The sequence below is a fragment of the Moschus berezovskii genome, chromosome 14, assembly GCF_049115385.1.
Source record: "Moschus berezovskii isolate FMDL1 chromosome 14, NW_MosBer_1.0, whole genome shotgun sequence".
Classification (NCBI taxonomy): Eukaryota; Metazoa; Chordata; class Mammalia; order Artiodactyla; family Moschidae; genus Moschus; species Moschus berezovskii.
The window spans coordinates 29164011-29178158 of NC_142473.1; the positions used below are offsets into that span (position 1 = coordinate 29164011).

Consider the following 14148-nt stretch of genomic DNA (forward strand, 5'->3'; position numbering starts at 1 on the left):
CGAAACAAAGTAAAACAAAACACAAACAAGCCAATTAAAAAACAAGCAGGAGTGGTTTCCAACACTGGCTTTACCCATGTCATTTTAGGCTACAGCTAAATGTACTTCCCTGAGGCCTGAGAGATTCCTGGGACTTGAACAAACTTTAAACTGGTGGTGATGTTTCCTCTAATTACCTCATTGTCCAGCAGAAAACATGCATTCATTGTCAGCTAAACAAACTTCTGATTTGATTAAATATGTCTTTCAGCACTCTTGTTAAGGAGCATTGTACTCAACTCATACTTTACTGCAATGTGGCATGCCAGCTAGTCTTACATATTGCTGGTGGCAATGAAAACTCTTATATTGAGTATATATATTTGACAGTTAAGAATAGAAATGTTTATATTCTTTGGTTGACAGATAATTTAATAATATATGATCTGATATGCCCATCCCTAGGAATCCTTCAAAGGAATTATCCTATGTTTGAAAAGTGAATGGTATCCAAATGTAGTGTCAAATGGAAGTGAATAGTTATAATCCAATTGTCCAGTGTCACTGGCCACAGAATTCATTTTGTATCCTCTTGACAGAGTATCATGAAACCATTAAAACTGATCATGAAAATTATCTAACAATATTAAAATGCTTATAATCCATGGTATTATCTGCAAATACGTACTCGGTTCAGTTCAGTTGCTTAGTCATGTCCGACTCTTTGTGCCCCATGAATCACAGCACGCCAGGCCTCCCTGTCCATAACCAGCTCCCGGAGTTCATTCAAACTCATGTCCATCGAGTCCAGGATGCCATCCATCCATCTTATTCTCTGTTGTCCCCTTCTCCTGCCCCCAATCCCTCCCAGCATCAGAGTCTTTTCCAGTGAGTCAGCTCTTTGCATGAGGTGGCCAAAGTATTGGAGTTTCAGCCCTAGCATCAGTCCTTCCAATGAACACCCAGGACTGATCTCCTTTAGAATGGACAGGTTGGATTTCCTTCCAGTCCAAGGGACTCTCAAGAGTCTTCTCCAACACACAGTTCAAAAGCATCAATTCTTCGGCGCTCAGTTTTCTTCACAGTCCAACTCTCACATCCATACATGACCTCAGGAAAAACCATAGCCTTGACTAGGTGGACCTTTGTTGGCAAAGTAATGTCTCTGTTTTTTAATATGCTGTCTAGGTTGGTCATAACTTTCCTTCCAAGGAGTAAGGGTCTTTTAATTTTATGGCTGCAATCACCATCGGCAGTGATTTTGGAGCCCCCAAAAATAAAGTCTGACACTGTTTTCACTGTTTTTCCATCTATTTCCCATGAAGTGATGGGACCAGATGCCATGATCTTCGTTTTCTGAATGTTGAGCTTTAAGCCAACTTTTTCACTCTCTTCTTTTACTTTCATCAAGAGGCTTTTGAGTTCCTCTTCACTTTCTGCCATAGGGTAGTGTCATCTGCATATCTGAGGTTATTGATATTTCTCCCAGCAATCTTGATTCCAGCTTGTGCTTCTTCCAGCCCAGTGTTCCTCATGATGTACTCTGCATATAAGTTAAATAAGCAGGGTGACAATATACAGCCTTGACAGACTCCTTTTCCTATTTGGAACCAGTCTGTTGTTCCATGTCGAGTTCTGACTGTTGCTTCCTGACCTGCATACAGGTTTCTCAAGAGGCAGGTCAGGTGGTCTTGGATTCCCATCTCTTTCAGAATTTTCCACAGTTTATTGTGATCCCCACAGTCAAAGGCTTTTCATAGTCAATGAAGCAGAAATAGATGTTTTTCTGGAACTCTCTTGCTTTCTCCATGATCCAGCAGATGTTGGCAATTTGATCTCTGGTTCCTCTGCCTTTTCTAAAACCAGCTTGAACATCTGGAAGTTCACGGTTCACGTATTGCTGAAGCCTGGCTTGGAGAATTTTGAGCATGACTTTACTAGCGTGTGAGATGAGTGTAAATGTGTGATAGTTTGAGCATTCTTTGGCATTGCCTTTCTTTGGGATTGGAATGAGAACTGACCTTTTCCAGTCCTGTGGCCACTGCTGAGTTTCCCAAATTTGCTAGCATATTGAGTGCAGCACTTTCACAGCATCATCTTTTAGGATTTGAAATAGCTTCACTGGAATTCCATCACCTCCACTAGCTTTGTTTGTAGTGATGCTTTCTAAGGCCCACTTGACTTCACATTCCAAGATGTCTGGCTCTAGGTGAGTGATCACACCATCGTGATTATCTTGGTTGTGAAGATCTTTTTTGTATAGTTCTTCTGTGTATTCTTGCCACCTCTTGTTAATATCTTCTGCTTCTGTTAGGTCCATACCATTTCTGTTGTTTATCGACCCCATCTTTGCATGAAATGTTCCCTTGGAATCTCTAATTTTCTTGAAGAGATCTCTAGTCTCTCCTATTCTGTTGTTTTCCTCTATTTCTTTGCATTGATCACTGAGGAAGGCTTTCTTATCTCTCCTTGCTATTCTTTGGAACTCTGCATGCATATGCTTATATCTTTCTTTTTCTTCTTGCTTTTCACTTCTCTTCTTTTCACAGCTGTTTGTAAGGCCTCCCCAGACAGCCATTTTTTGCATTTCTTTTCCATGGAGATGGTCTTGGTCCCTGTCTCCTGTACAATGTCACGAACCTCCGACCAGAATTGATCAGGCACTCTATCTATCAGATCTAGTCCCTTAAATCTATTTCTCACTTCCACTGTATAATCATAAAGGATTTGATTTAGGTCATATCTGAATGGTCTAATGGTTTTCCCTACTTTCTTCAATTTAAGTCTGAATTTGGCAATAAGGAGTTCATGATCTGAGCCACCGTCAGCTCCTGGTCTTGTTTTTGCTAACTGTATTGAGCCTCTCCATCTTTGGCTGCAAAGAATATAATCAATCTGATTTCGGTGTTGACCATCTGGTGATGTCCATGTGTAGAACTATATATTTAGTATGATTACAACTAAATGAATTACATGCATGGAAGGAAAAAAAAGAGTGGACATAATAATTCAAAAACACCATAAAGAGAAAAGCTTAGGTAAGATCATATTTTAAAAAACATGGTGTTTTCCATATTGCCTATAATATGGCTATATGATTTTCATAAAGAAAAGTAGGTCAAGTGAAGAACTGGTGAAGGGAAGCACTAAACAGCCGATCATTTGGTAGTATAAAATTATTTCATATATTTAATTTTTAAGCCAATGATTTCTAGCAGAAATCATCAGCTGGTAGCTAAGGAAGTCACATTTCATGGAAATTAGTCCTGTGTTTTCAAAAATGAAAACTAGTTAGAATCCATTTTTTATCTGTGTGATGATATCAATTGAAATGTGTATAAACTAACCCATAATAGTTTATTTTGAAAAGCAAGCCGTATTATTTTCTGATAATATATCCTTTTTTCCTCAATACTTCAGTTCTTGTTCAGTTTGAGAAATTCTATCTCTCTGAATCACTGGATCACATTCAGAAATTCCACCTACCTGGAAGCCCCACCAAATCCAGAAATTTCCCTAACTGAGACTGAGCTGAGGATAAAGAGGATCACGGAGAAACTAGACCAGCTGATCCCACCCAGACCCTTCACCAATGTGAGCTCCACCACCAGCGCCACACACAGCAGAGCCACCCTCCTCAGCCCTCGAGACACATACTGCAGGGGGGACCAGCTGGACGTCCTGCTGGAGATGAGGGACCACCTGGGACGCAGGAAGGAATATGGCGGGGATTTCCTCAGGGCCAGGATATTTTCCCCAGCCCTGAAGGCGGGTGCTTCCGGAAAGGTGACAGACTTCAACAATGGCACCTACCTTGTGAGCTTCACTCTGTTCTGGGAGGGCCAGGTGTCCCTGTCTGTCCTGCTCATCCACCCCAGTGAAGGGGTGTCGGCCCTCTGGAGGGCCAGGAACCATGGCTACGACAGGGTGATCTTCACAGGCCAGTTTGCTAATGGCTCCTCCCCGGTCTTCTCTAAATGTGGCCTGACCCTTCACACCAGTGCTGAACTGTGTGAGTACTTGGACCATCGCGACCAGGAAGCCTTCTACTGCTTGAAGCCTCCCCACGTTCCCTGTGAGGCGCTGACCCACGTGACCACCAGGAATGCAAACATTTCCTATATCAGACAGAAAGAATGGGCCCTTTTCCTCAGGTAAACAGGCCTTCAAGTACTACTATTGATACAAAGAGGGAGACTTAGGTTCAGACCAACTCTGATTAATAACTTTTCATAATCAATCTCCCTTAAGTAAATAATGTTGACTAGGTTATAATCAGAGTCAGTTGGGATGGTAATATATTAGCAGAGCCCCATACAGGTTACCTTCTCAACTACTCTTTTAGTCATCCTGACTATTTGTAAAAAGAGTATAACCCATGAAGCAATTTCTGTAGGTCTATAGTTCTCCATGGAGAAGGCAATGGCAAGCAACTCCAGTACTCTTGCCTAGAAAATCCCATGGATGGAGGAGCCTGGTTGGCTGTAGTCCGTGGGGTCGCTAAGGGTCGGACACGACTGAGCGACTTCACTTTCACTTTTCACTTTCACACATTGGAGAAGGAAATGGCAACCCACTCCAGTGTTCTTGCCTGGAGAATCCCAGGGACGGGGGAGCCTGGTGGGCCTCCGTCTATGGGGTCACACAGAGTCAGACACGACTGAAGTGACTTAGCAGCAGCATAGTTCTCCATGGCTTGTAATACTTTTAGATTCAGTAATTTTCTGGAGACCAACATTTTCTATAGTGTAGTCCATGGGATGCCAATCCTACAGAGTGTTAATAGATGCTATGCAAAAACAAAAACAGAACAATGACAAAAAGCCCCCAAACAAACCAACAAAAACCCCACAGGGAGTGAATGTTATCATTATTTGGTCTACCTCACCCTTTACATCAAACGAATCACCAAATCCCATGAATTGTACCTTCCAAATACTTCCTGAACCCAGCCATTTCACTCCATTGCTGTTCCCTCTGTCCTTGTGTAAACTATCATCCTGCCTCAGTTTATCGCAACAATCTCCAGATGTTTCCTTGCTCACAGCCTGGTTTCCTTCCTATCCATACTGCATTCAGACCAGTGTTTTACTTTTCCTTGCCTAAAATCCTTAATATGATCCCGTTCCTCTAAGGGTGAAATCTGAACTCTTTAGTATGTTTACAAGGGCTTGTCTCTCTCTGAAGCCCCTTGTCTCACCTTTCAGCTACCTTGCTCTCTCTCACTCAAATTGAACTCCTTTATTATACAAAAGGACCATGCTATCTCTGAGCTCTGGCATTTCACAAGCCTGCATCCAAACATCATTTCCGCTGTTTGGGTAAAGTGCTAATCCCATATTCTTCCATTCTATTCTATTCTCCCCCAATCAAAATACTCTTTACACAATTAAATTTCAGATCAACATTTTATATCCTCTGCCAAGCTGTAAGCTCTGTGACCCAATAACTGTGACTATTGGGTTGGCTAAAACGTTCATTTGGGTTTTTCTGTAACATCTTATGGAAAAACCCAAACGAAACTTTTGGCCAATCAAATTTTTTTTTTCAATGTTCATTCATTCAGTTTGTAAATAGTTCTCACTTTCTATATTCCAGACATAGCTCTAGGTGTTGAGAATTTAACATTCTGGGCTGGGATAGAAAGACAACAAAGAGATTTGTAACATAAAGTTATCAGAATAAGATTTGAATGTGATAGTGAGTGTTATTTTAAAAGCATGGTCAGGTAAGTATCTTGAGCAGCAACCTGAATGAAGTGAGGAAGTGAGCCACGTGCATTTAAGGGGAACACTATTTCAAGAAGGGGACCAGAAGCTGAAGCAACAGTGTGCTGGAATCTTCCAGGAGCACGAAGGGGACCATCGGGGCTGGAATGCAGTGAAAGAAGGATAAAGGAGATCCAGCAAGTAGACAGAGCCTTGGAATATCTATTAACTTTAGTGTCTATTCCTTTAAGTCAGAGAGAACACGAAACACTTCCCATAATTAATTGACTACAGACTACCTACTTAATGGATTATTTTAAGGGATTGTGGTTCTATAGTAAATGCTGCTGCAGAATGGCCTTGGTTTTCTAAAATATGTTCAGAAAAGCAAGTTGGATTGCATAATATCCTGGAAATTCAAGTTCAAATCCAATTCAAACATTGTGATGACACAAGGGGAGGGGGCAAGGTACAACAGACCCTACCTGGCTATAAGATTTCCCTTCCACGCCTAGGTCGCCTTTACTTCTTTTTGTTTCCTGGTCAAGGTGTGAAAAAAATCCATTGATCTTGTAGCTCAGCCACGAAAGGCTGAACTTTTTCAAATAAATATTTTGCTAATAACTAAAGGACACAGAATCATGGAGACATAAAGGCCTAAATAATCACAAAAGCATAGAGACCTTCCTGTCTTGAAGGTCTCAAAATCACATCTCAACTCTATGTGCAAAGATTACCTGTGCTGATTCCATATTTCCTGTTTACTACATCTGCTCCCTCTTGAGAAAATGGTCTTCCTTGCAGTTTGGGATGGAGGCGTTCTCCTTGCACATTCTCCTGTCTGCTGTCAGGAATGCTAAGTTTTGGGTCTGGCAGGTCTGCAGATCTGTATTTTGGGTCTAATCATACTTCTCAAGTGAGCTATGTTCATGACAATAATCTGCTTGACTCCATTTTACTTCCCAAAAGACACATTTACTTCCTCCATACCCTGCTCTATTCAAACCATTTATCCCTCCCTCCCTCACCCCACACCCCTCCCCCCTCCCCTGCCCATCAATGCATGGAAGTAGACATATGAATCTGCTCACAGGTGTAGTTGAGTTCATAGGTGATTCCAAATCCATGAACTCTCATTCATCATTCTATCACTAAGCTCAAGGGCCCCTTCTTAGGCCCAAGCCAGGTTCTGTGGCATCTTCCTTTACCAGAAGTCCAGGGACTAAGCTTATTTCTCTTTCATTTGTCACATAGTATTAACAGATACATTTTCCTACCAAGGTCCTCTCTCCCAACACTGGCTGCAGAATCAGATGCTGCTGGCTGCTACCTCCTCAGATACTCAATTCTTCAAAGTTAAAAAAAGTTTTTTTTTCTCTTAATTTAAGAGTTTTATTGATAAACATGATGGAAATATAAGCAAAGAGGTTATCGTATGAGAAGACATCATACAGGCAACAAGTTGTTGATAGTTCTTTTCATTTCTGTTATATTTCTATCAAATTCATTCTATCCATCTGTGGTGGAAGGGACGATTATAGACTCCTTTCTGAAATGTAATACACAGACACACTCAAGAATACTAAGACAAGACACACTGAAATGAATGTCTTCTTACCATGAGTACATATTTTTAATCCTAATTTTAATGGCCCATCACAGTTTGGCTTTGGTAACCAGATTTACAAGGTAGCCAGATATTGGTCTCTTTTGTCAACTTCAAACTTACCTGGGATGGATGTGGGAAAAGCAATGTTTCAAGTTTCCCACTGAAGCAAAGTTTAATTTGTGCCATAGGTAAGTCTCATAGGATCCTCAGTAAGATACTCTGGAGTGACTATGCCCATTTCACTTTTGTGGAATTTAATCACAGACATATTGAAGAGCTTGGCCAATGTAGGTTGCATCTAGTAAGTGGCAGAGTCAGAATTCGAATCCCAATATATCCTATTCTGGTTACTTCCCAGGTGGCATAATGGTAAAAGAATCTGCCTGCCAATGTAGGAGATGCAGGAGACACGGGTCCAGTCCCTGGGTTGGGAAGATCCACTGGAGGAAGCAATGGCAATCCACTGCAGTATTCTTGCCTGGAGAATTCCCATGGACAGAGGAGCCTGGCAGGGTATGGTCCATAGGGTTGCAAAGAGTTAGCATGACTGAAGTGACTTGGCACACACGCACAAGCCCTATTTGCAAGGAGATAATTGGGAACAGAAAATTTCCTGGAGGATTTGTGAAGGAGAAGAGTGTATGGAGAAGAGGCTGGAAAGGATATCTTTCCTCCTGCATAAAGAGGAGTCATCTTTCCATGACTTTCCATCATCAACCTACAGTTGATGACTTTGGTTCTTATCCTGTAGGTTGATGACGGAAAGTCAGGGAAAGATTTTGTGTAGAGGAGTTAAACAGGCAGCATACAGGATGTATTTAAGTGGGATAACCCAAAAGGGCAAAAAGACAATATTGTAACAATCTAGGATGTAGTTCTCTAACGTCCTTGTATCAACAGCGTCTGCATCACTTGAGAGTTTTGTTAGAAATCCAAATTTGTGGACCCCATCCCAGAACTAATTTTTCTCTAGCTCTATTGAGGTATGATTGACAAATAAAGATTGTATATATTTAAGGTTACAATGAGACATTTTGATACATGTGTACGTTGTAAAACTTCCCAGGTGGTGCTAGTGGTAAAGAAACTGCCTGCCAATGCAGGAGACGTAAGAGATGTGGATTTGATCCCTGTGTCAGGAAGATCTCCTGGAGGAGGGCATGGCAACCCACTCCCACGTTCTTGCCTGGAGAATCCCATGGACAGAGGAGCCTGGCGGGTTATATAATCCATGGGGTCACAGAGAGTTGGACACCACTGAAGCGACTTAGCCAGCATGCATGCGTATGTTGTAAAATGATTACTAAAATCAAGCTGATTAACATATCCATCACCTCACATAGTTTACATTTTTGTCTTTATGGTGAGAACACTTTATATCTACTTTGTTAGCAGATTTCAAGGATACACTGTTATTAACTATACTCACTGTTCTGTACATTAGATCCCCAGAACTTGGTCACCTTAAACCTGAAAGTTTGTACCCTCAACCAACATCTCCCCTTCCCCAGCCCTTGGCTCCTCAACAGTTTACTTTCTGGCTCTATTCTCTGTGCTGTGCTTAGTCACTCAGTCGTGTCTGACTCTCTGTGACCCCATAGACTGTAGACCCCACCAGGCTCTGTTGTCCATGGGATTTCCCAGGCAAGAACACTGGAGTGGGCTGCCATCTCCTTCTCGATATCTGGCTTATTTTATTTAGCAAATGGTCTCTAGGGTCATCCATATTATTGCAAATGGCAGTACTTTCTTAAGGCTGAACAATATTCCACTGTACATACAAACCATATTTTTAATCTATTTATCCACTGATAGACGCTTAGGTTGTTCCCATATCCTGGCTATTGCCAATAATGCTGCTTTGACCACAGAACTACAGATATCTCTTCAAGTTTGCAGAACTCTTGTATCAGAAGCTCTGAAGATGAAGCCCAGCGATCTGAGTTATAACAAGCACTCCAGATGATTCTGATGCAAACTCGAATTGTAGAAGTACTCGCCTAGGAAAATATCCATGAAGGACTAAATTACTATGAGTGCTAAATGTGGTAGAATGTGGTCAAAAATAATTTGGATGGTAAAATCGAAGAGATTTATATTTGATTAATTGCACATACAAGGTGAGTGACTCTCTGGATCTCTGGATTCCTATCATTAGCAGGAGAACAGTTTTACAGAATCCTGGCCTGTTTACCTTCTGCATAATATCTAAAATATATCAAAATAAAGAAAAAATGTATTTACAGAGAGTTGAGAGTGGTTTGATCTTTCTAAGTCCCCCATGATTCGTTCTTACTTTAATGTCTCAACAGTTATAAGGCTAATTTATTTTCTCGTTTCTTGAAGGTCCAACGTGGGGGTTGAAATAATGAAGAACTTTGCCTCCATCAAGGTCTTAGCATGTGGCAGTAAGTCTATTGTGTTCAAAATTTATCCATTTAATGGACATCATTACTTTAAGAGATATTTATTGAACATTAACCATTTCAATCTTTCATTTCCTAGGATAAATAGTATTAATCATCTTGGGTTTTGCAGAAGAGGTTTTATTCTTGGAAATTATTTTCATATAAATTTAAATCAATTTCCATCTTGAGTCAGCTCTAAAAGGCTAGGCAACCCTTCATTTCAGCTGCCTTTTCTCAAAATGTGCAGGTTATTTGTATTTGTATTTCAACTTGGGATTTGTTCCTGAAAAACCAATAATTGGATACTAGTGGAAATGTCTCAAATGAACTACAGAGCTTGGAAATTTCTTTGATGGTTTCTAATCTCTCTTCTAGCCAAACCATCTCAGTTAAAGTTCTATAAACGAAAATTCCTGTGGATTTCTTTCAGTTTTATCACATAAACTTCGGTGGTCAATTCAAAGCCATCTCAGTTATCAAAGTGATGTTTCTGAACTTCAAAGAAGCAAATTACTTCCATTTTAACAGTCAATAGGGGATACATCTATTCACTGCCCTTTTCTCATGTATTTGGAAAATGTTTATTGAGGAACTACTGTAGGCAAAGAACTTTGCTAAACCCTGTGGGGATATAAATAAACCAGAAACCCAGCTCTAAAGCTCACGGGCTCTGGGTGAAAGATAGATTCCTTCCCTGTCATGGCAACCATCATCCATACCTAACTTTTACACCAGTGAAAATTCTTTGACTCTTGAGGCCAATTAATTTGTAATACGCCTACTTGGTTTTCCTCTTGTCTAGATAGTAATTTCCAGTAAAGTCTTATAAGATGGTGTGTTCCTAAACATATATCCCAAATCCGAGCGATGTAGGTAGATAACAAAAAGATGTGGCTTTAAAAAAAATTGTGTATTTATTTATTGGCTGCACTGGGTCTTGGCTGCTGCCCTAGGGTTTTCTCTAGTTGTGGTGAACAGGGGCTACTCTTCCTTGCAGTGCACGGGCTTCTCATTGCGGTGGCTTCTCTCGTTGTAGAGTCAGTCTATAGGCTCAAGAAATCAGTAGTTGTGGCTCTTGGGATTAGTTGCTCTGTGGCATGTGGCATCTTCTCGGGCCAGGGACTGAACTACTGTCACCTGCTTTGGCAGGCAGATTCTTAACCACTGGACCACAAGAGAAGTCTCAAGATTTTTTTTTAAACTTATTTATTTATTTTAGTTGGAAGGTAATTACAATATTGTGATGTGGCTGATTCATGCTGATGTATGCCAAGATTGGTTTTAAAGTGGCAAAATATAAAAATGGCTCAGTCACACATGGATGGAAAGCTTTTGATATGAGTCAGTGAGTTCACCTTCAGCTCAGTTCAGTTCAGTTCAGTTCAGTTGCTCAGTCGTGTCCGACTCTTTGCGACTCCATGAATCACAGCACGCCAGGCCTCCCTGTCCATCACCAACTCCCGGAGTTCACTCAAACTCATGTCCATCGAGTCAGTGATGCCATCCAGCCATCTCACTCTCTGTCGTCCCCTTCTCCTCCCGCCCCCAATCTTTCCCAGCATCAGAGTCTTTTTCAGTGAGTCAACTCTTCGCATGAGGTGGCCAAAGTATTGGAGTTTCAGCTTTAGCATCAGTTCCTTCAATGAACACCCAGGATTGATCTCCTTTAGAATGGACTGGTTGGATCTCCTTGCAGTCCAAGGGACTCTCAAGAGTCTTCTCCACCTTAGGTCACTTTCAAAGCAGAATTTTCGGGCTTCTCTTGTGGCTCAGGTGATAAAGAATCCACCAGCAATGCCGGAGACCTGGGTTCAATCTCTTGGTTGGGAAGATCCCCTGGAGGAGGGCATGGCAACCCACACCAGTATCCATGCCTGGAGAATCTCCATGGACAGAGGAGCCTGACAGAGGACAGAGTCGGACATGACTGAGCGACTAAGCACTGCAAAGCGGAATATTCAGAAAAAACAGATAGTGTTGTTCTCTTTTTCTGCACTAATCAGACCACACAGAATATTAAGTTCAGCTCTGGGCACAAGGAAGAAACATTGAAGGAGTTTTTCTGTGAGCTAGAAAACATGGTTCTGATATACACAGAATAACAAGCAGTAGTCATTTCGTAAATGTGTTCAAACTTTCTCCACGGGTCAAGTAGTTTGAGGAAGAGATGTCCAGTCCTGCCTGGCCAGTGTCATGGGAATGATATTCAGTTGGGCTACTGATTCCTGCTTTTTATCACCGCACATTTCTCCCTCAGTTTTGGCTAGCTATCTCACAACTGCATGGCCTTAGGAGCAACATGAAGCCCTGGGAAACACTGAAAATTCACAAGGGAAAAATCTAACCCCATTCTGTGTATGTGCATGCTCAGTCATCCAGTTGTGTCTAACTCTTTGCGACCTTATGGATTGCAGCCCTCAAGGCTCCTCTGTCCACAGGATTTTCCAGGCAAGAATATTGGAGTGGATTGCCATTTTCTACTCAAGAGGATCTTCCCAATCCAGGGGTCAAACCTGAGTCTCTTGTGTCTCCTGCATCGGCAGGCAGATTCTTTACCACTAAGCCACCTGGGAAGCCCCAACCCCATTCTAGGGAATACCATTCATTACTGAGATTATTCAAAAGTGATAAGTTTTAAGTCATCCTTTTAACATGATCTTGTTAAGTAAATATTTGGGAAGAAGACAGGAGACCAGCAATAGAGAAGGGTGGAGGGAAAAGGGGAAAAAGATGAAGAAAATGAGGAAGCTGTCTTTGAAATAATTTGTAATAATGAAAGTTGCTGATTGTGGGAATTTTTATCACCAGAGAGTAAGAACATAGAAACAAAATGTCGGCTCGGCATGAAGAGTCCTTTCCCCAGTGGTTATACTGTGAAAAGAAAGTGGATTGCAGCATTTTGTAAACAGATAGAATTAAATGAATCAAAAACTATAAATGACTGCTTGAAGAGAAAACTTATTTACCTAATGGGAGATTCAACACTGCGTCAGTGGATTCACTATTTACCAAAAATGGTAAAAAGTATGTGTCTTATTTTTATTTTGAAATTATAGTTGCCTTCAGAGGTTATTTTTATAATAGAAGTCTTCATTTTCCTTTTCTAATGTTAATTATTTTTTAAAATGTGTCAAACATTTGGATTTGGGCTTCTAATAAAAAGTTAAATTTTATCTTTTCATTCTCAAATATCAACATTTCTTCCTTTTTCTCTATGCTGGCAATAATTTCACAATTTTGTTAAGATTTTAATGCATTTGGTAAAGTTCTTTTCTTTCCATAAGCAGCAATGTTTCTATAGTTAGAAGTGATCTTGGTCAGAATTTTATAAATATGTGCATCTAAAAATTATATCATTATTTTCCTTTTGTTAAAAGAGTTATTGATTTTTTTTTTCCCCATCAGCCTTAAAATATTTTGATCTTCATGGAGTTGGGCCCTTTAAAACACATGTGCTTCTGGATGCTGAAAGACATATTTTGATTCAGTGGAAAAAGCATGGTCATCCATTTATTACCCAAAATCTGTTCTCGGTAAAGGATGATAATTATATCCCACGGGAAATTGACCGGATAGCAGGAGACAAGGACACCGCCATTGTTATCACTCTTGGTCAGCACTTGAGACCCTTCCCCATAAAAATTTTTATCCGTAGGGCCATCAATGTTCAAAAGGCCATTGAACGACTATTCTTGCGAAGCCCAGAGACCAAGGTGATCCTGAAAACTGAAAACACTAGGGGGATGTTTGATAATGCAGAGATGTTTAGTGATTTTCATGGTTATATTCAGAATCTTATCATGAGGGATATTTTCATGGATCTCAATGTGGGTATTATTGATGCCTGGGACATGACTATTGCTGATAGCACCGATAATGTCCATCCACCTGATTATGTGATTGAAAATCAGATTAATATGTTCTTAAGCTACATTTGCTAGAGGAAAAATACAGCAACAACAAAAATACCCAGTGGTAGCCATTCTATATAGATGACCTCACTTATAGTGCAAAGGTAGTTTAATACAATCCAAGGTAGGAGGAAACAAAATTGAAAAGTTACTGTTAAAATAAACATAAAATTTACCACTTTAAACCATTTTACGTGTACAATTCAGTGGCATTAATTACACTCACAATATTGTGCAACCACCGTCATAATCCCCAGATATTTTTTATCATCCCAAACAGAAACTTTGTATCCATTGATTAATAATTCCTCAACTGCTCTTACCCTCAGATAACTGCCATTCTACTTTCTGTCTCTATGAATTAAACCATTCTAGGTAGCTCATATAAGTGGAATTGTACTGGCTTATTTCATTTAGTATAATGTCTTTTGAGTTTCATCCATGTTGTAGCATGTGTCAGAATTTCTTTCCATTTTTGCAGATGAAAAATCCCATTGTATTACGTATATACACATTTTGTCTTTCCAGGCATC

At 40.4% G+C, this 14148-nt stretch overlaps 1 protein-coding gene across 1 annotated transcript in view; it reads left to right on the forward strand.

The window, feature by feature from the left end:
• The window catches only part of LOC129554354 (NXPE family member 2-like), a 39056-nt gene extending 25115 nt beyond the window's left edge, over positions 1-13941 (forward strand). Inside the window, exons 3-6 of the mRNA XM_088842945.1 lie at positions 3400-4133; positions 9643-9704; positions 12513-12728; positions 13110-13941. Of these exons, the coding sequence (XP_088699071.1) occupies positions 3400-4133; positions 9643-9704; positions 12513-12728; positions 13110-13645 (1548 nt within the window). The 3' untranslated portion in view covers positions 13646-13941. The remainder of the gene's footprint in view (positions 1-3399; positions 4134-9642; positions 9705-12512; positions 12729-13109) is intronic.
• The last annotated feature ends 207 nt before the right edge of the window (positions 13942-14148 follow it).